Raw genomic sequence first — 26,599 nt, forward strand, 5'->3', positions numbered from 1 at the left:
GAAGAAAGACGCAGAAAAATGTAAAGCAACAAGAAGGTAATGAATATGGAAGAGGAAGGATTCCAAGAAATCAAACAAGAATGGATTATTTATAAAGAGACATGACCATTATTAAAGTTAGTCATTATGAAGCGTCATAATGGAACTGTCACTTCGTGACTGACGCGGCCACACCTTAAAAAGTGTTGAGAAACTGCAGAACCAATCGTTAGAAGCCACATGAATGAGCATTAAATAGATGTGATGTACGTCGCATCGGTTCTGAAGGAGACATGATTATATTTGAAATACGGCGGCAAAGAATTTCCACCATAAAAGCTTCCACTTCTCGAATATTCAATAGAGAATATTCAGAAAGTGGAAGGACTATCTATATTGGTGGAAAAAGAGCATTACACGTGGAATGTCAGTATGCTGACAAAGCACGACGCGTGGAGCAGTGATACAATGACAAGTGGCTTTCTCAATAATAGAATTAATTGAGAGAGGAAGGCACAAGAGAAACACCCACGAGACAGTACATAGAAGAGAACCGGGCCTTACAGTTCCCAAGAAAAGGCAAGGACGGAATGAATAAAAACCAAAAGAATGGAAGATACATGAAACAAAAGTAAATAAGGAAGGGGAATCAGAACAGTTATAAGGCATTTATAGCAATAAATACGACATTTACAATTACATGAGATACTAGGCAATCACTACAATTAATTCCCATAATAAACCCAAATTATATGAGGAAAACGTTACGATTGTAAACTCCTATATAAGGACACCGAATTTTATTTGTAAAGACAGATTCCAAGTACTATTGAAATATACTATTTACTTCTCTGCTTTATCGAAGTTCTCAACCTTGATTTTATAAATTGTTCATCAATATTTTCTTTATTTCTTTCAGTATATTTTCTTTACCATTCTTCTTATTTTTTTCATAAATAATATTGGGAAAGTGAAATAAAATTTGCTTATTAGTAACCCGTTTTCTTCTAAATTTAGACTTTGACCGATAAATCTATTTTTTGGTTAAACAATAAGTTTGATGGATCAGAGTTATTATTGCCTCCGGTGAAAATCACTCTCTTATTTGCATAAACCAAATGACTAATTGTGATGTAGGTCGTATTCATGCTAAAGGGTACGTATGAAGTTGTCATTGTCCTTTAATTTGTGGAGGAGTTTGAAAAGCACCTCTGCCCCTAAAACAAAAAGAGATGGGAAGAGTGGATTCCCTTGAGACATTGACTAGATGTAAAATAGCCCTTTCTTGTAGATTACTTCCAACTTGAAAAACTTGTTAGGTTAATTTTCATTATTCATTCCACCTCCATTTAATTTGTACACCTGATGATTTAGAAGACTCCTCATAGTATATGTAGAAGACATTTTAAACTTGGATTGGATACACAAATAATAGTAAGGAAAACCAGACTGAAAGGACTAACAAAATCAAACAACCATTGTGTATAATTAGAACAATGACTATTTAAACATCACATGTGAAAGCTAGAATCAGTGGCGGAGCCACCTTATAGGAAGGGGTGTCATTCGCAGGAAAAATACACTGTGTAGGTAAGTAAAAAAAATTATATTTATATCTACTATGTTTTGACTCCCCTTAATTTCCTGGTATATTTACTTTTATATATTTTTACACCCCTTAAAGAAAATTCTGGCTCCACCACTGGCTAGAACAATCTGCATAGCTGTGAGTATGAGGAGTATGACAGCTCCCATAGCTGAAGCTCCTACCCACGGACTATTAAAATAATTGTGTGAAGAAAAATATTTTATTATAACTCTCTGAAAGCTCTCTACAATTCTCACAAATCTCCACGCATTAAATAAGCTAGTAATACTTTTATTTATAATAGTACGAAACATATTTTAACTAGAAATAAGAAAGCATATTCTTATATTAATTATGACTACAATTGTCATTGAGACATAAATTAAATAAACTAAATCCTAAACAATTAAGGTTTTCTACTACAACTTTAAATTAGTTTTCCAACATTCTCCCGTAATTCAAAGTTGTATGTTGTGTGTTGAAGCACGTCTCTTCAACTTCTACTTTTGCTGAAGCACATGTCTTAATCCCTCGCTAATGTACTTTGCCGCCAACAACCAATTTTGTTGAAGCACCTGTCTTCAATTCCCGTTGATTCACTTTGTCAACAACAATCAATTTTGTTGAAGCACATGTCCCCAACTCCCGTAGATACACTTTGTCACCAACACCCGATTTTGTTGAAGCACCTGTCTCCAACTCCCGTAGATGAACTTTGTCACTAACACCCGATTTTGTTGAAGCACCTGTCTTCAATTCCCATTGATGCACTCTGTTACCAACACTCAATTTTGTGGAAGCACCTATCTTCAATCCCGTTGATGCACTTTGTCACCAACACCCAATTTTGTAGAAGCACTTGTCTCGAATGCCCGTTGATACACTTTGCCACCAACACCTAATTTTATTGAAGCACTTTGTCGTTAACATCCAATTTTGTTGAAGCACTTGTCTCCAACTCCCGTTGATGCACTTTATCACCAACAATCAATTTTATTTTTTCTTGGCCATTTATCTAATTTCTTAGAAGAGCCTCTTCCTCGTGTGCCATATTTGCTTGCACATGTTTATGCTTGCAATCTTTTTGCTCAATGCTTCTTAGCATGATTGTTTTCCATACATGTATCATTGACTCAGCTTTTGCCAATATAATCATTGGTCAGGGTTTGTCAATATAATGTTTGGCCAGACGGGCGACACACATAGGCTAGTGTCGTCCGTCGGCAGCGAAAACTACTTGATTCTCTCCCAAGATCGTAGAAAATCCGATACCAATATGAAGTAAAATATGTTGTTATTAAATATCTGTAAGCTCTCTACGATTCTCACAAATATCCACATATTAAAATAAACAAGTAATACCATTATTTATAATAGTATGAAACCTATGTTAACTAGAAATAGGAAAGCATATTCTTATATTAATTCTGACTACAAATCCTATTGAGAATGAATTAAATAAACTAAATCCTAAATAATTAAAGTTTTCTACTATAACTTTGAATTAGTTTTCCAATATTGCGCCTCAAACTTGCCTTCATTAGGTTCCATGGTTATTCACAATGCTGAACTAATTTTCTGCATTCTTCTTTGTAATAGAAGTTCTCAGATGAAACGATGACACCTTTCCCGGTCTTGTTAAAAAGGGTAGCTATTTCTTTGTCCTCCCGTATCCTATTCCTGATAATTCCTTTTTGGCAAAATAAATTCACATCTTTCTCCGAGTCGATAAGATAATCCATGAAAATTACAAAATCACTGAAATATCTAGTATGTACATTAGACGACTGTTGCTCGTTGTGATGACCCAATAGGTCATCTAGAGTTTTAAACATTACTTTTGTATTTAGAAACCTCAAATAGTTCCTTTTAGCCTTTCTCGGTTTGTGTGCACAGTCTGTGTCTTTTTTCGGAAGGCTTTTATGTAAAAAACTGATAAAAATATGAATTTGTGCCGTAAAATTTTATTTGAGTTGACTCCGGTCAATGTTTCGAGCAAACGGATCAGGATCCGTATTTTTACTGTTTCGTGGGTCCGTATCGTAATTTAGAACTTGAGCGTATGTTCAGAATTGAATTCGGAGGTCCCTAACTCGACTTATCGCATTTTGTCAAAAATTTAAAGTTTAAAGGTTTAAACAATTTAATTTGATCAAAGTTTGACTTTATTGCTACCGGATCCGAATTTCTGTTCCGGAGCTTGGTATAGGTTCTTTACTGTATTTACAACTTTTTTACAAAATTTGGTGTAAAACGGAGTTGATTTGATGTGATTCGGACATCCAGTTGTTTAAATGGAGGTTCTTAAGTTTTTTTTTTGAAAAATTCATTCCTTTTAGTGTCTGATTCGTAGTTGTAGGTGTTATTTAGGTGTTTTGATCGTGTGAGCGAGTTCATATAATGATTTTGGACTTGTTTGCATATTTGATTTGGAACGCCGAGAGCTCGGGTGAGTTTTGAATAGGCTTCGGAGTGGTTTTGGACTTAAGAAAATAGCCGGTGCAAATCTATTTCTGGTGCAGGCCTCAGACCTTGCATTTGCGAGGTCTGGTTTCGCATTTGCGTTGTTATAGTGCCTCTGTCAGGTTCGCAATTGCGAACAATTACTTCACAATTGCGAAGTGGGGCTGGGTCAACATAGTTCACATTTGCGATCAAAATGGTCGTAGTTGCGAGAAGTCCATGTTCACATTTGCGAACAAACCATCGCAATTGAGATGGAAGAAGAAGTGTGAAGACTTTGCATTTGCGGGGTTTGCAATTGCGAACCCCAGGTCGCAATTGCGACATCTGCGCCTGGACTTAAGAAGGGAAATATAGGATTTTAGCTCATTCTTTTAAATTCTCAACCCTAAAAACCTTAGAGGCGATTTTTCCAAGAGATTTTCTTCCTCGATTCATTGGTAAGTGACTTTAACCTACCTCCTTTCAATTACCCCTTACATTTCATAAGATTTCAACCTTAAATCTTGGATTTTCATGGTAAAAATTGGAGATTTGGGTAAAATTAGGGATTTTTGTAAAATTAGATTAGACCTCGAATTGAGGTCGGATTTTGAAATAAATTACATAACCGGGCTAGGAGGTGATTGAGTAATCAGGTTTTGGTCTTAATTTTGAGTTTTGACCAAGCGGACCTGGGTTTGACTTTTGTTAACTTTTTTAATAATGACTTAAATTGAACCTCTTTTATTCATGGATAGTTCTTAAGGCTTATTTTGAATCATTTGGTTAATAAATTCCTAGATTTGGTTGGTTCGAAAGGCAAGGTCGTGGTTGGACTTTGACTCGATTTCGGAGCAAGGTAAGTATCGTGGTTAACCTTGACTTGAGGGATTAGGACTTGCTTGCCTAATTGCTACATGTTTAAATGTTTAGGTACAACGTATATGCGAGATAAGAAGTACTTATGCATTGTTGTTGGGTTAAAGCATGTGGGTGGAACTTGTAGCTTGTAATTTATTGCCTTCTTTACTTATGATATCCATGCTTAGATTAGTTTATTCCTTATTTGATCATTCTTTCCGCATTTATGAATTTGTGACGACCCAGCCGGTCGTCTTAAGAATTAACGTCTCGATCCCCTATTAACTGTTTTTCCCAAGTTTATTTCTGCTAATGTGATTTGCCGGGATGTTTGGTTTTGAGTTTCGGAGAGTTTTGGAACACTTAGTCCCATAATGAGAGCTTAAGTGGTGGAAAGATGTCCGTAGTCAGAACAGTACGAAGACGGCCTCAGAATGGAAATCTGATGGTTCTGTTAGCTGCGTCAGGTGATTTTGGGGTTAGGAGCTTGTCCGGAATGTGTTTTGGAGGTCCGTAGCTAATTTAGGCTTGAAATGCCGAAGTTTGAATTTTTGAAGTTTTCGATCCGATAGTGAGATTTTGATCTGAGGGTCGAAATAGAATTCCGTAAGTTGCAGTAGTTCCATCATGTCATTTGGGATGTGTGTGTAAAATTTCAGGTCATTCGGACGAGGTTTGATAGACTTTTTGATCGAAAATATGTTTTTAGAGTTTTTGGAAACTTTTAAGGTTGGATTCAATGAAAAATAGATGTTTTGATGTTGTTTATGGCATTCCCAAGGTTGTAATGAGTTTGAATGATGATATGGGATATGTCTGTAGGTTTGGTTGAGGTCCTGGGGGCCTCGGGTATGTTTCGGATGCTCAACATGCCATTTTGTGTTGTTAAAGAGTTGCAGAAAATTTGAGGTTCAGGTGTTGCAGACCTTCCTTCACTGCGATTGCATCCATCCCTCCGTGTTCACAAAGAGTAATTCTGGAGGGGGATGATTTTTTCTACGCGATCGCATTATCTGGTTCGTGATTGCGGAAGTCAAACTTTTCCTTCTTCGCATTCGCAATTGTTTTTCCGCATTCGCATAGCAGAAAATTGGAGCTGGTACTTCATCGCTTTTCCTCTTCGCGATCGCATAAGCCTGTTTCTTTATCTTTTATGACCGCATGCCTTAGGCTACATTCGCATAGGCCATTTTTGGAACCTTTAAATTTTACTCTTCGCGATCGCGGACGATTTCCTGCGATCGCATTGAACAAATTACCTGGGCAGATATAACATTTCAAAGAATGAGGGTTTAGCCATTTTTACCAAAACTTAAGCCTGAGAGCTCGAATTTGAGCGAGATTTCGAGGGATTTTCAGAGATTCCGATTGGGTAACGATTCTAAACTCCTTTTTACTTGTAACCCATTAATCTAAGCGTTAATTCCTCCTTTAATTTTGGATTTTCAATGAAAAATTTATAAAACTTCATAGACCGAATTATTGAGTTTTTAATGGGTTTTTGACATCCGATTTGAGAGATTTTTATATGGTTAGACTTGTGAGAGTATGAGGATTCTGAAAATATTAATTTCACCCGATTCCGAGACGTTGGCCTGGGGGGCATTTTTGTCATTTTACATAATTTCGCATATTAGCTTAGAATTTAATTGTAGAATCAGTTACTTGAAGTGTTATTTACAATATAAAATTGAATTGAATAAATTTGGGCCATTTGGAGTCAGATACTCGTGGCAAAAGTGTGGTTTCGAGTTGATTTTGAGTTGGTTCGAGGTAAGTGGCTTGTCTAACCTTATGTGGGGGACCTTTCCCTTAGTATATGATATATTTGATAATTAAAATTCCTTGTACATGAGGTAACAAGCGCGTACTTCAGATCTGGTTTTTCCTTCAAGTATTTCAATTGAGTTCCTTTTTCCTATTTTATTCTACTTGCGAATTCAGCCTGTTGTAGTTTAGAAAAGCATGTTTAGTTAACTTAATTGCCTATTTACTTAAACTGATTTAATTGCATTACGTGAAGCATGTTAAGCTAGAATCAATTGTTTACTTGGTATGAATTTAGTATTTAATTGAGTATTCTTGTGTTGCTTTTGTGTGTTTTTAATTTGGGACTATGGGACGGCATCCCGGGAGATCCTTTGTACGTATTTATGATCTGGACTGAGGTGCGGGATACCAAGAAATCTCTGGCATATATTGAGGATACCAAGAGATTCTCGGGATACCAAGAGATCCCTGGCATAAATTGACGATACCAAGAGATCCCTGGCATATATTGAGGATACCGAGAGATCCTCGGGATACCAAGAGATCCCTGGCGTATATTAAATATACCAAGAGAACCTCGGGATACCAAGAGATCCCTAGAACAAGTTGAGGATACTGAGAGATCCCCGGTTACGTTCATTGTGGTTTGCTTTCATCCCTGTTTTTCCGTTATTATACTCTTATTATCCTGTGTAGATTCTTACTATAGATTCTCAATTGTGCTGCTTATCTTATCCTATCATCTTTATATTTATTCGATCTCAGTAGGGCCCTGACCTACCTCGTCACTACCCAACCGAGGTTAGGCTTGGCACTTACTGAGTACCGCTTTAGTGTACTCATGCCCCTTCTGCGCATGTGTTTTCATGTGCAGATCCAGGTACCGCTGATCAGGCCTACTATCCTTGAGAGAGGCGATTGCTGTAGATACTTCGAGGTATATTTGCCGCGTTCGCAAACCTAGGAGTCTCCTTCTATTTCTGCATTTTAGTATTAGCCCTTCTGTACTTTTGTTCTTGTTAGACATTCCAGAGATTTAGAGCTATGTACCGTTATTCTCAGCTTGTGGATCCGTAAGTTTCTGGGTTTTGGGATAGTGTGTCAGATTATTGAAGAGTTGTGTGTATGTGTCGAGCAGCATTTAAATATTATTTTCCTTCAGTTATTTATGGCTTTTCGACTGTTTATTCCGCAAGTTTAGTTATTTTCCATATTGTTAGCTTACCTAGTCATAGAGACTAGGTGCCATCACGATAGTTCACGGAGGGCAAACTGGGGTCGTGACAAGTTGGTATTAGAGCTCTAGGTTCATAGGAGTCATAGATCACAAGCCGGTTTATTGGAGTCTCGCTGATCGGTACGGAGACACATGTACTTATCTACGAGAGGCTATGTAACTGTTAGAAAAATTCCACTTCATTTAATTTCCTTGTCGTGCGATATTTCGACATCACAATTCTAAACTTTTGTCTTCTATTCTCTAACAGATGGTGAGGACCTATGCTACCCGAGACGATCAGGCACCTGCACCCCCTACTGCAGCCGTCAGAGGCCAGGGCCAGGGTAGAGGCCGAGGACGCGCACGTGGTGCAGCCAGAGCACCTACGCAAGCTGCCGCCGAGGTACCACCAGCAGTTCCAGCCAGAGTCCAGACACCTGACACGCCTACTGCTACTACTACTCCAGCTCTTCAGGAGACTTTGGCACTGTTCATGAGCATGTACACCACTCTGGCTCAGGCAGGGTTGCTTCCCCTTGCTGCAGCCACATCTCAGGCTGGGGGAGGAGCACAGACTCCCACCGCCCGCACTTCTGAGTAGTGAGTGCATGTCGAGCAGGTACCTGAGATTATTCCTATACCGCTTGCAGTGCCAGTTCAGCCCAAGGGTATGGTAGCGGCTTCCAAGCAGGAGCAGTTAAGGCTTGAGAGGTTCAAGAGGTATAAGCCTCCTGAGTTTAGTGGTCTAGCATCGGAGGATGCTCTGGAATTTCTAGATAAGAGTTACCGCATTCTCCGTACCATGGGTATATCAGGATCGAGCGGGGTTTCCTTCACTACCTTCCAGCTTCGAGGAGCCGCCTATGAGTGGTGGCGCACCTATGAGTTAGATAGTCCGAATGAGGCTACTTCACTGACTTGGACTTAGTGTTCAGATATGTTCCTAAGAGAGTATGTTCCTCAGAGCCTCAGGGACGCATGGTGTGCAGAGTTTGAGCATTTGTGCTAGGGTGCTATGACTGTCTCAGAGTATGTTGTCTGTTACACTAGTTTGGCTAGGCATGCACGAGCCTTGGTTTCTACTGTTCGCGAGAGGGTTCACCGGTTTATTGAGGGCCTTATTCCCAGCATCAGGTCTAGCATGCCTAGTGAGTTGGATTTGGATATTTCTTATCATCAGGTAGTGAGCATTGCTAGGAGGATTGAGGGTATGTATGCTAGGGAGAGAGAGGAGAGGGAGGCCAAGAGGTCTCAAGAGGCGGGCCATTATTCTGGTGCCCGTACCCCAGCTACAGGTTGTCATGGTAGGGGTTATATGAGTCGCCCTGTTCATTCAGCTCTTCCAGCAGCCAGCAATACTCCAGCTCCTCCTAGGCCTTAGGAACCTTATTATGCACCTCCAATTTCTAGTGTACCTCCTGCGCGGTGTGCTTTCAGAGGTCAGTCCAGCAGACTTGGCGCTAGCTCATCACAGCCACCACGTCCTCCCAGAGCTTGTTTTGAGTATAGTAACACACGCCACGTGGTGAGGGATTGCCCTAGACTTAGGAGGTGTGCACCTCCATAGACTTCTCAGCCACAACGTGCCCCGCAGAGTTCTCAGGCTATGGTTACAGCTCCAGTTGCTACCCCACTTGCTCATCCAGCTAGAGGTGGAGGTGGGGAGGTAGAGGTTTCCCTAGAGGGGGAGGCCAAGCCAGATACTATGCCATTCCTACCCGTACCGAGGTTGTTGCCTCCGATTCTTTCATCATAGGTATTATATTGGTTTGCCACAGATATGCATCAGTTCTATTCGATTCAGGCTCTAATTACTCTTATGTGTCTTCTTATTTTGCTCTGCATTTGGGTGTATCTCGGGATTCTTTGAGTTCCCATGTTTATGTTTCTACTTCTGTGGGAGATTCTCTTGTTGTAGACCTCGTTTATCGGTCGTTTTTGGTTTCTCTTAGTGGTTTCTCCAATCTATTATTACTCAGCATGGTTAATTTTGATATTATCTTGGGCATAGACTAGTTTTCGCCCCATTATGCTATTCTTGATTGTCACACCAAAATCGTGACGTTGGCTATGCCAAGTGTGCCACGTGTTGAGTGGAAGGGTACTTTATATCACACTCCTAGTAGAGTTATTTCTTTTCTTACAGCTCAATGTATGGTTAAGAAGGGGTGTGTCGCATATTTAGCTTATATAAGAGATGTCAGTATTGATACACCTTCAGTTGATTCAGTCCTAGCAGTACGGGATTTTCCCGATGTGTTTCCAACTGATCTCCCAAACATGCTGCCTGATAGAGATTTTGATTTCGGCATTGATCTGTTGCCGGGCACTCAACCTATTTCTATTCCTCCGTATCGTATGGCTCCTCCTAAGTTGAAGGATCGGTTACAAGAATTGCTTGATAAGGGTTTTATTCGGCCCAGTGTATCACCTTGGGTTGCTCTTGTCTTGTTTATGAAGAAAAAGGATGGTTCTATGCGTATGTATATTGATTATCGTCAGTTGAACAAGGCTACAGTGAAGAACCGTTATCCTTTTCCTCATATTGATGATCTGTTTGACCAGCTTCAGGGTGCACGGGTGTTTTCTAAGATTGACTTGCGCTCAGGTTACCATCAGTTAAAGATTCGGGAGCCAAATATCTCGAAGACTGCTTTCAGGACTCGGTATGGTCATTACGAGTTCCTTGTTATGTCATTTGGGCTGACCAATGCCCCAGCAGCTTTTATGCATTTGATGCACAGTGTGTTCCGGCCATATCTTGACTTGTTTGTCATTGTCTTTATTGATGATATTTTGGTGTATTCCCGGAGTCGAAAAGATCCTGAGCAGCACCTGAGGACTGTGCTTCAGACTCTGAGAGAGAAGACGTTATATGCTAAGTTCTCAAAATGTGAGTTTTGGTTGGATTCAGTGGCATTCTTAGGCCACGTGGTATCGAGTGAGGGTATTCAGGTGGATTCGAAGAAGATAGAGGTCGTACAGAGTTGGCCCAGACCATCCTCAGCTACTGAGATCCATAGTTTCCTTGGTTTGGCAGACTACTACTGTCGTTTTGTGGAGGGGTTTTCATCGATTGCAGCACCTATGACCAGATTGACCTAGAAGGGTGATCCAATCCAATGGACGGAGGAGTGTGAGGTGAGATTTCAGTAGCTCAATACAACTTTGACCACAGCCCCAATTTTGATACTGCCTACAGGTTCGAGGTCTTATATGGTCTATTGTGATGCCTCGAGGGTTGGCCTCAGAGCGGTGTTGATGCAGGATGGTAGGGTGATTGCCTACGCATCCAGACAGTTGAAAATACATGAGAAGAACTACCATGTTCATAACCTTGAGTTAGCTTCCATAGTTCACGCCCTGAAGATTTGGCGTCATTACTTATACGGGGTTCCCTACGAGATTTATACTGACGATCGGAGCTTGCAAGACTTTTCAAGCAAAAGGATCTAAATTTGCGCCAGAGAAGGTGGTTAGAGTTACTGAAGGACTATGAAATTACTATTTTATATCACCCTGGGCAAGTCCAATGTGGTGGCCGATGCATTGAGTCGCCGAGCGGAGAGTTTGCGGAGTTTGGCTTATTTACCAGCATCGAAGAGGCCTATGGTGATGGATATTCAGGCCTTAGCCAGCCAGTTTGTGAGATTGGATCTTTCGGAGCCTAGTTGGGTTCTAGCTTGCCTGGTTTCTCGGTCTTCCTTATTTGACCGTATCAGAGAGCGACAGTATGATGACCCTCATTTGCTTGTCCTTAGTATGGTGATGCCAGAGATGTACTATTGGCGATGATGGGGTATTGAGGATGCAGGGTTGAATTTGTGTACCTAATGTTGATGGGCTTAGAGAGTTGATACTAGAGGAGGCCCAAAGTTCGCGGTATTCCATCCATCCGGGTGCCGCGAAGATGTATCAGGATTTGAGACAGCACTATTGGTAGAGGCGGATGAAGAAAGATATAGTTAGATTCGTAGCTCGATGTCTCAACTGTCAGCAGGTGAGGTATGAGCACCAGAGACCTGGTGGGTTGCTTCAACAGATAGAGATTCCGGAGTGGAAGTGGTAGCAAATCACCATGGACTTTGTAGTTGGACTCCCACGGACTTTGAGGAAGTTCGATGCTATTTGGGTGATTGTGGATCGGCTGACCAAGTCTGCTCATTTTATTCCTGTGTGCACTACTTATTCTTCGGAGCGGTTGGCGGAGATTTATATCCGAGAGATTGTTCGTCTGTATGGTATTACAGTGTCCATCATTTCAGATAGAGGTACCCAATTCATATCATGGTTCTAGAGAGCCGTTCAGCATGAGTTGGGTACTCGGGTGGAGTTGAGTACAGCATTTCACCCTCAGACGGATGGACAGTCCGAGTGCACTATTTATATTCTTGAGGATATGCTCCGTATGTGTGTGATTGAATTTGGAGGGTCTTGGGATCAGTTCTTGCCATTGGCGGAGTTTGCTTACAACCACAGCTATCAGTCCAACATTCAGATGGCGCCGTTTGAGGCTTTACATGGTAGACGGTGTAGATCCCTGGTGGGTTGGTTTGAGCTGGGTGAGGCTAGATTATTGGGCGCACACGTAGTTTAGGATGCTTTGGAGAAGGTTAAGGTGATTTAGGATAGACTCCGTATAGCCTAGTCCAAATAGAAGAGTTTTGCAGACCGGAAGGTTCGTGATGTTTCCTATATGGTTGGAGAGCCAGTTCTGCTTCGGGTCTCGCCTATGAAGGGTGTTATGAGATTTGGGAAGAAAAGGAAGTTGAGTTCGAGGTTTATTGGCCCTTTTGAGATATTGAGGCGTGTTGGGGAGGTCGCTTATGAGCTGGCCTTACCTCCCAGCCTGGCAGGAGTTCATCCGGTATTTCATGTTTCGATGCTCCAGATGTATCACGGTGACCCATCGCACGTGTTGAATTTCAATTCAGTCCAGTTGGATAAGGATCTATCCTATGTTAAGGAGCTAGTGGCAATATTGAAAATGCAGGTTAGAAAGCTGAGGTCAAAGAAAATTGCTTCGGTAAAGGTTCAGTGGCGGGGCCAGCTGGGCGAGGAGGCGACCTGGGAGACCGAGCAAGATATGCGCAACCGTTACCCTCGTCTTTTCACTACTTCAAGTATGTCTCTATGCTCGTTCGAGGACGAACGAATGTTTAAGTATAGGAGGATGTGACGACCCAGCCGGTCGTCTTAAGAATTAATGCCCCGATCCCCTATTAACCTTTTTCCTTAAGTTTATTTCTGCTAATGTGATTTGCCGGGATGTTCGGTTTTGAGTTTTGGTGAGTTTTGGGACACTTAGTCCCTAAATGAGAGCTTAAGTGTTGGAAAGATGTCTGTAGTCAGAAAAGTGTGAAGATGGACTCGGAATGGAAATCTGATGGTTCCGTTAGCTCCGTTAGGTGATTTCGGGGTTAGGAGCGTGTCCGGAATGTATTTTGGAGGTCCGTAGCTAATTTAGGTTTGAATGCCGAAGTTTGAATTTTTAAAGTTTCCGGTCCAATAGTGAGATTTTGATTCGAGTGTCGGAATGGAATTCCGGAAGTTGCAGTAGTTCTGTCATGCCATTTGGAATGTGTGTGTAAAATTTCAGGTCATTCGGACGCTGTTTGATACACTTTTTGATCAAAAATGTGTTTTTAGAGTTTTTGGAAATTTTTAAGGTTGGATTCAATGAAAAATAGGTGTTTTGATGTTGTTTATGGCATTCCCAAGGTTTAAATGAGTTTGAATGATGTTATGGGATATGTCCGTAGGTTTGGTTGAGGTCCCGGGGCCTCGGGTGTGTTTCGGATGCTCAACGGGCCATTTTGTGTTGTTAAAGAGTTGCAGAAAAATTTAGGTTCAGGTGTTGCAGACCTTCCTTCAGTGCGATCGCATCCATCCCTCCGCGTTAGCATAGAGTAATTCCAGAGGGGGATAATTTTGTTCTACTTGATCGCATTATCTGGTTCGCGATCGCATTATCTGGTTCACGATCGCGGAAGTCAAGCTTTTCCTTCTTCGCGTTTGCAATTGTTTTTCCGCGTTCGCATAGTAGAAAATTGGAGCGGGTACTTCATCTCATTTTCCTCTTCGCGATCGCGTGGCCCTGTTTGCGATCGCATAAGCCTGTTTCTTTCTCTTCTGCGATCGCAAACCTTAGGTTGCATTCGCACAGGCCATTTCTAGAACCTTTAAATTTTACTCTTCGCGATCGCAGATGATTTCCTTCGATCGCATTGAACAAATTACCTGGGCAGATATAACATTTCAAAAAACGAGGGTTTAGCCATTTTTACCAAAACTTAAGCTTGAGAGCTCAGATTTGAGCGAGATTTCGAGGGATTTTCAGAGATTTCGATTGGGTAACGATTGTAAACTCCTTTTTGCCTGTAACACATTAATCTAAGCATGAATTCCTCCTTTAATTTCGGATTTTGAATGAAAAATTTATAAAACTTCATAGACCGAATTATTGAGTTTTGAATGGGTTTTTGACATCCAATTTGAGAGATGTTTATATGGTTAGACTCGTGAGAGTACGAGGATTCTGAAAATGTTAATTTCACCAGATTCTGAGATGTTGGCCTGAGGGGAATTTTGGTCATTTTACATAATTTCACGTATTAGCTTAGACTTTAATTGTAGAATCAGTTACTTGAAGTGTTATTTACAATATGCAATTGAATTGAATAGATTTGGGCCATTTGGAATTGGATACTCGTGGCAAAAGTGTGGTTTCGAGTTGATTTTGAGCTGGTTCGAGGTAAGTGGCTTATCTAATCTTGTGTGGGGGACCTTCTCCTTAGGAAATGATATATTTGATAATTGAAATGCCTTGTACACGAGGTGACGAGCGCATACTTGAGCTAATTGTTGCAAAATCCGATTTTTCCTTCAAGTGTTTCAATTGAGTTCATTTTTCCTGTTTTATTGTACTTGCGAATTCATCCTGTTGTAGTTTAGAAAAGCATGCTTAGTTGACTTAATTACCTATTTGCTTAAATTGATTTAATTGCATTACGTGAAGCATGTTAGGCTAGAATCAATTGCTTACTTGGTATGAATTTAGTATTTAATTGAGTATTCTTGTGTTGCTTTTGTGTGTTTTTAATTTGGGACTATGGGACGGCATCCTGGGAGATCCCATGTATGTATTTATGATCTGGACTGAGGTGCGGGATTCCAAGAAATCCCTGGTATATATTGAGGATACCAAGAGATCCTCAGGATACCAAGATATCCCTGGCATAAATTGACAATACCAAGAGATCCTCGGGATACCAAGAGATCCCTGGCATATATTGAGGATACTGAGAGATCCTCGGGATACCAAGAGATCTCTGGCGTATATTGAGGATATCAAGAGATCCTCAGGATACCAAGAGATCCCTAGTACAAGTTGAGGATACTGAGAGATCCTCGGGATACTGAGAGATCCCCGGTTACGTTCATTGTTGTTTGCTTTCATCCTTTTTTTTCCGTTATTATACTCTTATTATCCTGTGTAGATTCTTACTGTAGATTCTCAATTATGTTGCTTATCTTATCCTATCATCTTTATATTTATTCGATCTCAGTAGGGCCCTGACCTACCTCGTCACTACCCAACCGAGGTTAGGCTTGGCACTTACTGAGTACCGCTTTAGTGTACTCATGCCCCTTCTGCGCATGTGTTTTCATGTGCAGATCCAGGTACCGCTGATCAGGCCTACTATCCTTGAGAGAGGCGATTGCTGTAGATACTTCGAGGTATATTTGCCGCGTTCGCAAACCTAGGAGTCTCCTTCTATTTCTGCATTTTAGTATTAGCCCTTCTGTACTTTTGTTCTTGTTAGACATTCCAGGGATTTAGAGCTATGTACCGTTATTCTCAGCTTGTGGATCCGTAAGTTTCTGGGTTTTGGGATAGTGTGTCAGATTATTGAAGAGTTGTGTGTATGTGTCGAGCAGCATTTAAATATTATTTTCCTTCAGTTATTTATGGCTTTTCGACTGTTTATTCCGCATTGTCAGGCTTACCTAGTCGTAGAGACTAGGTGCCATCACGATAGTTCACGGAGGGCGAACTGGGGTCGTGACAGAATTTAATTGTGATAGTTGAGTATTCTTTGAAATTGAGGATTGGTATCTTGGAACCATTATTGACAAAAGGTTTACTCTTGCTTATTCTTATACTGATTAATACATAGTGAGGAAGAGAGTTAAAGCACGAAGGGTGATGTTGTGTCGTATTTGTCATTTCATGGAGAGATTGAGAGTAAAAGCACGAAAGGTGATGTCGTTCCATTATTATTGTTTTATGGTGAGGTTGAGATTAAAGCACGATGGGTGATGTAGTGCCGTTTTTATTCATTATGTTTATCCATATTCTTTGGTTGAGGATTTATTTGACTGTCTTATGTTGTCATACCTGTTGTAGTTACTGTATCTTGTACCCTTTTTTGCATGTTCCCTCCCAATCGTACGTATTTAATCTTTATTTGATATTATGTTGAACGTATATCTTCATTTGTACAGGTTTAATTATGTGGGTGTCATGTCATAGCCTCGTCACTACCTTGTCGTGGTTAGGCTCGACACTTACGGAGTACATTGGGTCGGTTGTACTCATACTACACTCTACACTTCTTGTGCAGATTTTGGTACTGGTCCCAACTGTACGTGAGGTGCATCAGCTTGGATTAGCATATTTGGAGACTCGAGGTAGATCTGCTGGCGTCTGCAGACCTTGAAGTCCCCTTCCTCTTTCCTCATTTACTATTCATTTCATTCCAAACAGTTATATTTATTCCAGACCCTATTTGTAGAACCTCTAGAAGCTCGTGTACTTGTGACTCCAAATCCGGGTTGTATTTAGATATACTGGTTATTATGCTACTTCGTACTTTATTTTTGTTTCATTTTAGTTTAATTGGTTTAATTATTTGAACTATTTTAAAATTGGCTTAAAAATTACTCTAACATTGGCTTGCCTAGCCAGTGAAATATTAGGCGTCATCACGGCCTCAAAGGTGCAAATTTCGGGTCGTAACACTCGTACGTTATCAGATTCAGTAGAAGAGTCTCCGTCTCATCAGTGACTCTAAAACTAGGAATTTTCATTAACCCATTCTCAAATTTGATATCAAATAAACTTGTGTTATCTCCAGAATTTTCTTTCTCCAACTTGTCATAAATATGTCCGACTTTTACGAAGCTAACTCCAGCTTCGGAAAGCTCCGTTGCATTTGCCATGACATTATGCCTCGTTAGGTGGTCCTTATCTATTGGCTTATCTTTTGACCTGATTATTTGCAAAGGATTACAACATAAGCTCTTACTGCAATATTGTTCCATTTCCAAACTAGGATTCTCATGGGTTAGGCTAGTACATTTTATCTCAGAAGGGTGACATGACATGTGTACTAGTTGAAGTAAATGTTTGATTTCTGCAGCCATATCATTACCTTCACTCTCAAGATATGATGCAGGGGTCATCTTCGATAATACAGGTAAACATGTCTCCACCATTTTTGTGTAGTATTTCATCTTCCTCATCCATAGTCATGTGATGAAGTTTTGTGAGGATAAAGAAAGGAAGTTGATTTTCTAGTAATAATAAATCTCGATGTACTTGAGCTTGTATGGAATTTCCGGGGATAATCGTTTCTTCTTCTTCTTCTGGACACATTCCACACCACTCTCAAATGAATTCAACTAGAAAACAACCATCAAGTAACAATATTTTTGAAAAATTGCCAACAACATCACTTTCAAGGTTCTCTATATTGTCATAACACTTTAATACTTCATCCTCCAATTCCTTAATGCAACTTTCCACATCAATCCCCTCTTTCCTGCGAAGGAACCATCGTAGGTAACACAGTTTGTACTTTTCCATGGAGCGAAGTTCAGGATTGTGTTTATGGTAAAAGAAAGATTTTCTCCTTGTTTTTCGATCCTGATGCACTAAGCTCCCGCTATGCGCGAAGTTGGAGGAAGGGCCAGACCACAAGGATCTATCGTACGCAATCTTACCCTACATTTCTACAAGAAGTTGTTTCCACGGCTCGAACCCGTGATCTTCTGGTCACATGACAACAACTTTATTAGTTACGCCAAGGCTCATCTTCTTCTAATCAAGACTGAAAATTGTCCAAAATAACAATTGAAATTATTTAAAAGATTTCTCCTCACATTTTGCTATATTACGCTTGCGTCCCTGTATTTTACGATATTTCGATTACCTCTCTCGCTTTGATTTTTCTATATTTTTAACCCATTTATCATTAATATAAATAATTATAGCTGGACTAACTTTCCCTTACTAATATTCTCTTTTGTTTAGTTAATTTTATAAACATCTTTTACTACTCTTTTTCTTTTTTAATTATTCTATTAATTATTAATGCTTAAATAAAGAAAAAATGCGTGGGTGAGTTCCAGAAGTCTACACGCATATAAAATTCTAGTTTTTTATTTTCTCAACTTTTCACTTAGATTAAGTTATATCAAAGTCAACAACTAAAAAAAAAGAAAAACAAATAAGTATTTTGGCACACCCTTTAATAAAATAGAAACTCTTAGAAAATAAATAAGTATTTTGATTGAATTACCCTTAATTAAACTTTGCATATTGTTAACGTGAAGCATTGTGATATGTAAATAGGGAAAAAATTAAAAAACTATAGTTAATTTATTCTTGATTATGTAAAAAGGACACTTATTTTGAACCAAAATAAAAAGCCAAAAAGTCACTTATTGTAGACCGAAGGAGTATCTTTTAAAGGATAGCATAAAGTGACGGACACCATATATGACTTCAATCATTTTTGAATTAAAGATGTATAGCGTAGGATGTGAGAGAGATAGAGACAGAGACCTCATTTACATAAGTTTGATCAAGAAGTGGAATTTGATGATCCATTTGGGTAGTCTCAATATGATGTGCCATTCTTCTTGAAACTGCAATTCCTACAATAGAGAGAGAGATAAGGGTTAAGACGTTATTGTATCAACCCAAAGTAATTACAATTTTCAGCTGTATTAACTTCTACTCTTTTGCCAAAAAATAAAAAAATAAAATACAATACATTTTAAGAAATGGAAACAAATTAAAAGGATTGACATGTCATAATAGATAGTGACGATTTATATAGTTGATTCTAGTTATCTTGGGATTGCAGGGCACATAATTGCAGCTGAACTAACATCATGTATTCTTCTTCGTAATAGAAGTCATATGAAATCGCAACCCCTTTCCTAATTTTGTCTGAGTCGATAAGATAATCCATGAAAATAGAAAAATCACTGAATTATCTAGGATGTACATCAGATGATTGTTGCTCGTATACTATAAGATTTAATTTCTCAGGATGGTCTCCGTATAGTCAAAGACTTCAAAACGAGGAATTGTCATAGCTCCATTCTCAAATTTAATGTCAAATAAACTTGTGTTATCTCCAAGGTCGTGATCTTCCTCCAATCTTCTATAACTTTTTCCAACTTTTAAAAATGTAACTCCAGCTTCGCGAAGCTCTGTTGCATTCGGCGTGTTAGCATTTGTAAAGGATTCCAACATAAGATTTTCCTAAACTGTTCCATTTCAAAACTAGGGGTTTCAAGAGTAAGGCTAGTTTTCTTCTCCAAAGGGTGACATGAAATGTGTATTAGTTGAAGTAAATGTTTCATGTTTTTGGCTTCAGTGTCAGTCTCAAGAAAGGATGCAGGGCTTATTTTCAGGAAGGAAGAATTAAAGGTCTCCTTCACCAATTTTATGAATGGTACTATTGGATCCATATATAGTCATGTCTTGAAGCTTAGTAAGGACAAAGAAAGGAAGTCGATTTTCTAGTAATAACAAATCTCGACGTACTTGACCATCTATGCAACTGTAGGTAATAATAATGTCTTCTTCTATAGGCCACAAAATTTTAGGCGATTCGGAGCTCGTCTCTCGAATTCTTGATGATGGCGTGGATTTAGCACACAAAAAATTAAAAATTATCCCGGATTCATGTTTTATGGCTCTAAAGTGCCAAAAACGAGAAACATACACTATTGTTCATTATGTCATTTCTGATAGACCCACAAATTCATGATAATGGCATGGACTTGACCTGTATTGTTGTCACTATAAATATCCTCTATATCATCATAACACTTTAGCGCCTCATTTTTCAATTTCTCCAATTCACAAATGCACGTTTTCAGAAACCGCCGTAGGTAACGCAATTTATAATTCTCCATCGGGCATAGTTATGAATTCTTCTTATGGTAAGGACCAATAGAAACCAACATTAGCTTATAAGCATGTGAATTTGATTCACTTAGCCCCACACTTACTCTAAATATGGTACAAGATTTGGTAGATGAATGGTACAAATCTAAATATATTTAATCAAGAATTTGATTTGTCTCGATTAATTGATCCGCATTCCTCCCTTCTTCTAACTATAATTAGTGAAAAAGAGTCATAATTTTTTGCAATAGGAGTTTCAAGCTAAATTACAAAAGTTTGAGACAGATAGCTTGTTTGGCCAAGCTTCTTTAATCCTAAAAGCATTTTTTTTTACAGTTGAAGTGTTTGGCCAAGTTTTTAGAAGAAAAAAAGTACTTTTGAGGAGAAGCAAAAGTAGTGTTGGAGTAGCAGAAAAGAATAGCTTCTCTCCAAAAGCACTTTTTGAAAAAGATTTTAAAGAAAAATACACTTAGAAGTAACTTTTAAAAGCTTGCGCAAACACTAATTGCTACTCAGAAGTGTTTTTTAATTAATTAGCCAAACACCAACTACTTCTTACCAAAAATACTTTTGAAAAAAACACTTCTCAAAAGTTAATTTTTGCAGCTTGACCAAAAAGGCTACGAAACTGCTTGAAAAGGAAGCATAAGCAAAATTTCATGATAACAATAGGACAAAGGATGGTGTACATAGGCCGTTTGGTTAAGTTTTTCATTTATCAAACAAAACGTATTATATCTGTTTGCTATATCTATAAACCGAATCAAAAACAAAAAATCAAATTCCTAAACACTTCCTACCTTTGTTTCTTTTTGATACATACAAAAACAAAAAGGGCATTCCAGTGCATAAGGTATTTCGCGCTCATACAGGTACGGGAAATGACCGCACCCTAAGGAGTGTGATGTAGACAGTCAACCCTAATATTAATCGTAGTGGATGCTTCTACAGCTCGAACCCGTGACATGTCATATAAAGATAACTTTACAATTGCTTGAAGGTTCCCCTTTCACAAATATAAAGTAAAACGAAAAGGTATTGTTTGTACGTGTTGAGGGAGAAAGAGGGAGATAGAGTGAGAGAGAGACTGAGGGAGGGAGGGAGACCCCATATTCTGTAGTTTGATGAAGCAGTGGAGTTTGGTGATTTATTGGGTTAACGTCAATAGAGTGTGCCATCCTGATCCACCCTTTAGGGTGAGTGGTATATGGCACTCGCTAGGTTGATAAAATTCTTATATATTTATATATAAATTTTATTAGACTAAGTTAAATATTTGATTCTACAATCCACAACAGTCGTAAACTAGACAAAGGTGTCATGATAGGTAGATCTTTTTGAAAGCTTTTCTCTTCTCATATGTAAAATTCAAATTCGAATTATCTTGAAACATATCTGACTTTCCATGTTCGTTGTGCTTTTTATTTCTTTTGTTCTAGTCATTTTCCTTTTTGGCTAAATCCCAATTTTTTATTTGTTATTTATTATTTTTATATTTTTTTCCTCTATTTTATTATTTTGTCTGTGATCTCTATCAAGAACACTCATAAAAGAACCTCCAAAATTTAAAAAATTAAAAATAAGCATTTCAAATGTAATTTTCATTCAATAACAACAAAATAACATGTGAAATTTCACAAGTAGGGTCTGGGAAAGAGATGTGATTTTTATATTTGTAAATAAAAAATGCTTCTTAAATTACCCCGACAAACTAAAAAAATGAATTGAATAAATGTTCCGAACAAACTCTATATTAATCATTACAATGTGTACATTAAAGAAAATTGTGGCACCAACCACCTTCATATCCTAGATCCGCCTCTGGTGCCATCCCTCTTACTTAACTTTCTTGACCTGTAATTCCTACGTTAAAATTGCACGTCTACCCACATTTTAAATTTTTTAAGTAGTACCCAAAGTTTAAACAACTTCGGGTTTTTTCTCCTCTTTCTTCTTCTTCATCTTCTTATTTTTCTATAGTGATTTTATATGGTGTTTTATGAACATATTTTAAGGTAATTTATGATGTTTTACAGTGGTGGACTGTTGCGGCACTTTATTTTTCTCATTTGGAGTAGGGTGTTAAATCGTGTATTGGATCGTTAAAATTCGAAGAACAAATTTTTATTTTTGGGCAATTTTGTAAGGCACCGTAAAATTTTACCTAAAATCCGGAGATTTTGTGGTGCCTAGATAGACTTAGGTGTTGATAATTGTAGAGGCAAGCTCGTCGCGGTACTGACTTTTTGGGTTGAACAGTGTGCTGGGGAGTTGAAGAAATTTTTTTTACAGTGCATGGCGTTTCTATGGCCCATTCTGCAATTGCAAAACTGATCTGCGGACCGCAGAGCTGCTGTAGACTGAAGCAGAAACGTGAGCTAATTTAGGGACCATTATGCATCCGCATATTCATTTTGTAGGCCACACAATCCATTGCAGATCCAACATAAAAATTTCCGGAGGGGAGTTCTGCGACGCATTATGCGACCGCAGAATTGGTCTGCGGACCGCAGACCTGTCGTAGAGTGAAGCAGAAATGCCCAGTTCTGGAGGGTCATTATGCGATCCATTTTGCGGACCGTAGAGATCTGCATCAAGGCTTCATTTTTCTAATGTTATGACCCGACCTCATTTCGTTTTATTTAGCCATAGGGATCATTTTTGGTGGATTACCTGACATTTTAGAGAGATGAGAGAGCTATTATAGAGAGATAAAAGGAAGGACGGATTTCACTACTCTACTTTGATCAAACCTTGAAATTCCATCAAAAGGAGCTTGCTAGGGTTTCTAAAAGGTAAGAATTTCTTTCCTAAATTCTCCAAATTCTCCAATTTCTATTGATAGTACTAATATATTGTCTCTTTGTTGCTCTCTTGAGCCGAGGGTCTCCTGGAAATAGCCTCTCTGCCCTTCGGGTTAGGGGTAAGGTCTGCGTACATACTACCCTCCCCAGACCCCACTGGTGGGATTATACTGGGATGTTGTTGTTGTTGTGGGTAATGAGGGTAGATGTATCGCATGAATGAGCTAATAAGGGTTGTGGGAAAGTTGTTGGACAACCTTGGGTGACTTTTTGTTGTTGAGTTGTTGATGAAAGATTGGGTTGTCATTGTAGCAGCTCTTGCCATACGAATTCCTCTAACCGTGCTCGTAAACTCTCTCCTCTTCTATAGATTGGCATCGTTAGGAGTGTCGGGATGCTATTGTTACACCGCAAAAAGCTCTTTCGAGGTATGAAGGCTAAACTTTTCTTGTAGTATCGAAATTCCCAAACCCTTGCAAAACTCCATCATGTGTAGTCGAACTTGAAACACTATTGAGGTGGGATGTTCAAGCTAGTAAAATGATTCTCAAATTGCATAACGTGTCTGAACCCTCGTATGTTAAAGATTTTTCTATTTGACTTAAGAAGAAAATCTTGTATGAAATTAATGTGATCAAATACTTATTTCTCATATGATGAAATCTTATGATCTTACACTTGTTAAGGCCAAAGGTGCTAATGACCGAAACATAAATCTTTTGTACAAACTATTATCATTTTGGGAATCTGAAGTGTGCCATTGTGAATACACCTCCACCCGCACACATTGGGGTGAGGCGGCAGGGCCGCTTTGTGTAGAGATTGTGATTGTAATTATACCTCCACCTGTACACATTGAGGTGAGGCGGTGGGGTCGCTTTGTATAGAGATTGTGAATGTGATTACATCTTTACCCGCACACATTGGAGGGAGGCGGAGGGGCCTCTTTGTGTAGAGTTGTGGCATTATGGTACAGGACATGTTGAGGATTCTCAACTTGAAATTTATAAATATTTTTGAAAGCTTTGAATTATTTTGCTATGGTTTTTACGGTTGTTTAAGCTTTTTTATTGCTTCCATGATTCGACATATCATGTTGTGCCTCCAATCCTTGAAGGGGGTGTTTGGTTTTCATACTAGTACTATTCAACATGTACTAACACCTCTTTTGCCGGGGACGCTGCATCTTTAATGGATGCAGGTGGTTCCACAACAGGTGGCTTTGATCAGTGATAGCGGTGTACCCTTTTTTCGGCTGATTTGGTGAGCCCCACTTCATTTCGCGGTCGTACATCTTTTGCTCCTTGTACATTTAGTTTTGAGGTATAGCCGAGGCCTTGTTGTCGACACTATCATTATACTCCTTTGTATATATTAAAGGCTTCGTAGACATAGCGTGGTTGTATATTGGCATTGGGAAGGTCAAGCTAGTAACGTTGTGTTTGTACCACATGTACCACTTCAAACTATGTAAGTGTATGTATTTTGAGACTTAAAGCGGTGTAACTAATGTTAATGAATTGATGTTGTTTGCATGATCCTCTTCATTGTTTAACTAATGATATAGATCTTCTCCTTAATCATGGGGGAGTTCGGGTAGGAGTTATTGTACAGGCTTTCTCGGTCGGATTATCTCGGTTGAGCGCTGGTCGCGCTCCCCGAGGTCGGGGCGTGATAAATATGCACTTAAGGCCAAAGACTTCAGGCCTATGTGGCCTTAAGTATATGAAAACGTAGGTGGCACTTCAGACCTATTTGGCCTTAAGTGCATCTAAAGTGTAATTTTTTCACTTCAGACTTATTGGCCTTAAGTATATGAAACTATTGGTTGCACTACTGACCTATTTGGCCTTAAGTCTGGAGTGCAAATTTTTCACTTTAGACTTTTTCGCCTTAAGTGCATGAAACCATTGGTTGCACTTCACATCTATTTGGTCTTAAGTGCATAAAACCATTGGTTGCACTTTATACTTATTTGGCCTTAAGTGCATATGAAGTGCAATTTTTTCACTTCAGACCTCTCTAACCTTAAGTGCATGAAAATATGTATGCACTTCAGACGTATTTGGCCTTAAGTGCATCTTAAGCGTAAAATTTGCACTTTAGACTTAATTGACCTTAATCTTTGCACTTCAGATTATTTTTTTTAACTTCAGACCCGATAAGTCTGAAGTTAATCGTAAAGTGGGTAGGTTTGCAATTTTTTGTGAAGTAGGTATAGCTTCAATTGTGACCCTAAAACCGGGTATAAATACAAAGGCCCCAATTCTTACACATGACAAATCGGGTTAAAATGATCTGGTACCAAATTCTTTTAATAACTAGTCAAAATGATCGGGTATTATTGTTAAATCCAATTCATTGCAGAATTCGATTTGAAAAGCCCAAAAATAAAAAAATAAAAAACACATCAACTCTCGTCCTACATGTCTTGCCATAACATGTTAGAAATTTTAATTTTTGGATTGAAAGAACTACGTGGGCCTTCGGACATAAGAATTGTAAAATTTCAGAAAAAAGTAAAATTATTTTTTAAAATAGTATTTGAAAATTATAGTTGTGTTTGGACATGAATATAATTTGGAGTTGTTTTTGAATTTTTGTGAGTGATTTGAAGTGAAAATTTTGAAAAACAGTTTTTTGAAATTTTTAAATTTTCGAAAATTTCGAAATCCAACTTCAAATCAAATGTGAAATTTGTATGGACAAACACTAACTAATTCTGAAAAAGTAACAAAAAATCGAAAAAGTGAAAATTTTCTTTTGGTCAAACGTGTCCTTAATTGTTCTATGAAATAAAAAACATCAGGAAGTCTCAAATCGAGCGATGAATAACGATGAATAAGAGTCTAAAATCCAAAATAAAATTATTAGACGAAATATATCCATCGGTGGCTTGTTTGGCTAAGCTGTCAAACAATTTATTTTGAGAAGTATTTTTAATCAAAATTGCTTGTCAAAGAAGTGATTTGAGAGGAGTAGCTTGTATTTGGATAAATCATTTTAGAAATACTTTCATTAGTAGTATGTGTTTGGCAAATAAATTCAAAAAGTCTCTTTAATCGCCAAATTATGAAAAGGAAAAGGGCAGCCCGAAATTATGAAAAAGGAAGTTACTATATACTAATTAATTTAGTAATGTTGAATTTTTCATATGGGTAATCTTGTTCAAAATAAATAAATAAAAAAAACACTTTATTTTGGAGAAGCTATTTTCGCTTCTGCTTAGAAACTAAAAATAATTTGTTACTACTTAAACATACTTATTTATTTGCCATAAACTTGGCCAAATACTTTCATTCTCTAAAGTAAGTGTTTTTTTAAATTAATAAAAAAATACTTTTGGCCTTTAGAAAACTTGACCAAACAATATATTTATATGTTTAGCATATAATGAGAAAATTGCAAAAAAAAACCTTTTTTGTTTTGGCTGTGTCTTCTTTCGTTGGATCTTTTGCTTCTCCTGAATGATCAGAGCTGGCCTGCAAATTTATAAGAGGAATCAAATCAAATATTCGTATTATATAATACAGATAATTGAAAATATCTGATATATATGTGACCTTGTTTTGGCCTTTCAACACAAAATATTGTTGGCCAATGAGAAATTCCTCAAGTCTTTTCTTTATGTTGTCCGATGATAGAAGCTGATAGAGAGTGAGCACTTATTAGGTAGGAGTATTTAATAATTGAGAAATTTTCTTTGTCGTCTTTTTTTTTTT

General features: G+C 38.5%; 1 protein-coding gene across 6 annotated transcripts in view; it reads right to left on the minus strand.

The window, feature by feature from the left end:
• Positions 1–26,599, minus strand: part of LOC104239197 (UPF0481 protein At3g47200-like) — a 71,590-nt gene extending 44,991 nt beyond the window's left edge. For all 6 annotated transcript variants that reach the window (XM_070171824.1, XM_009793768.2, XM_070171823.1 and 3 more), the window contains exons 1-3: positions 26,441–26,599; positions 26,294–26,359; positions 18,715–18,806 (exon numbers count right to left, since the gene is read on the minus strand). In XM_070171824.1, coding sequence (XP_070027925.1) covers positions 18,715–18,786 — 72 coding nt within the window. In that variant the 5' untranslated portion in view covers positions 18,787–18,806; positions 26,294–26,359; positions 26,441–26,599. The remainder of the gene's footprint in view (positions 1–18,714; positions 18,807–26,293; positions 26,360–26,440) is intronic.

The sequence above is a fragment of the Nicotiana sylvestris genome, chromosome 4 (assembly GCF_000393655.2).
Source record: "Nicotiana sylvestris chromosome 4, ASM39365v2, whole genome shotgun sequence".
Classification (NCBI taxonomy): domain Eukaryota; kingdom Viridiplantae; phylum Streptophyta; class Magnoliopsida; order Solanales; family Solanaceae; genus Nicotiana; species Nicotiana sylvestris.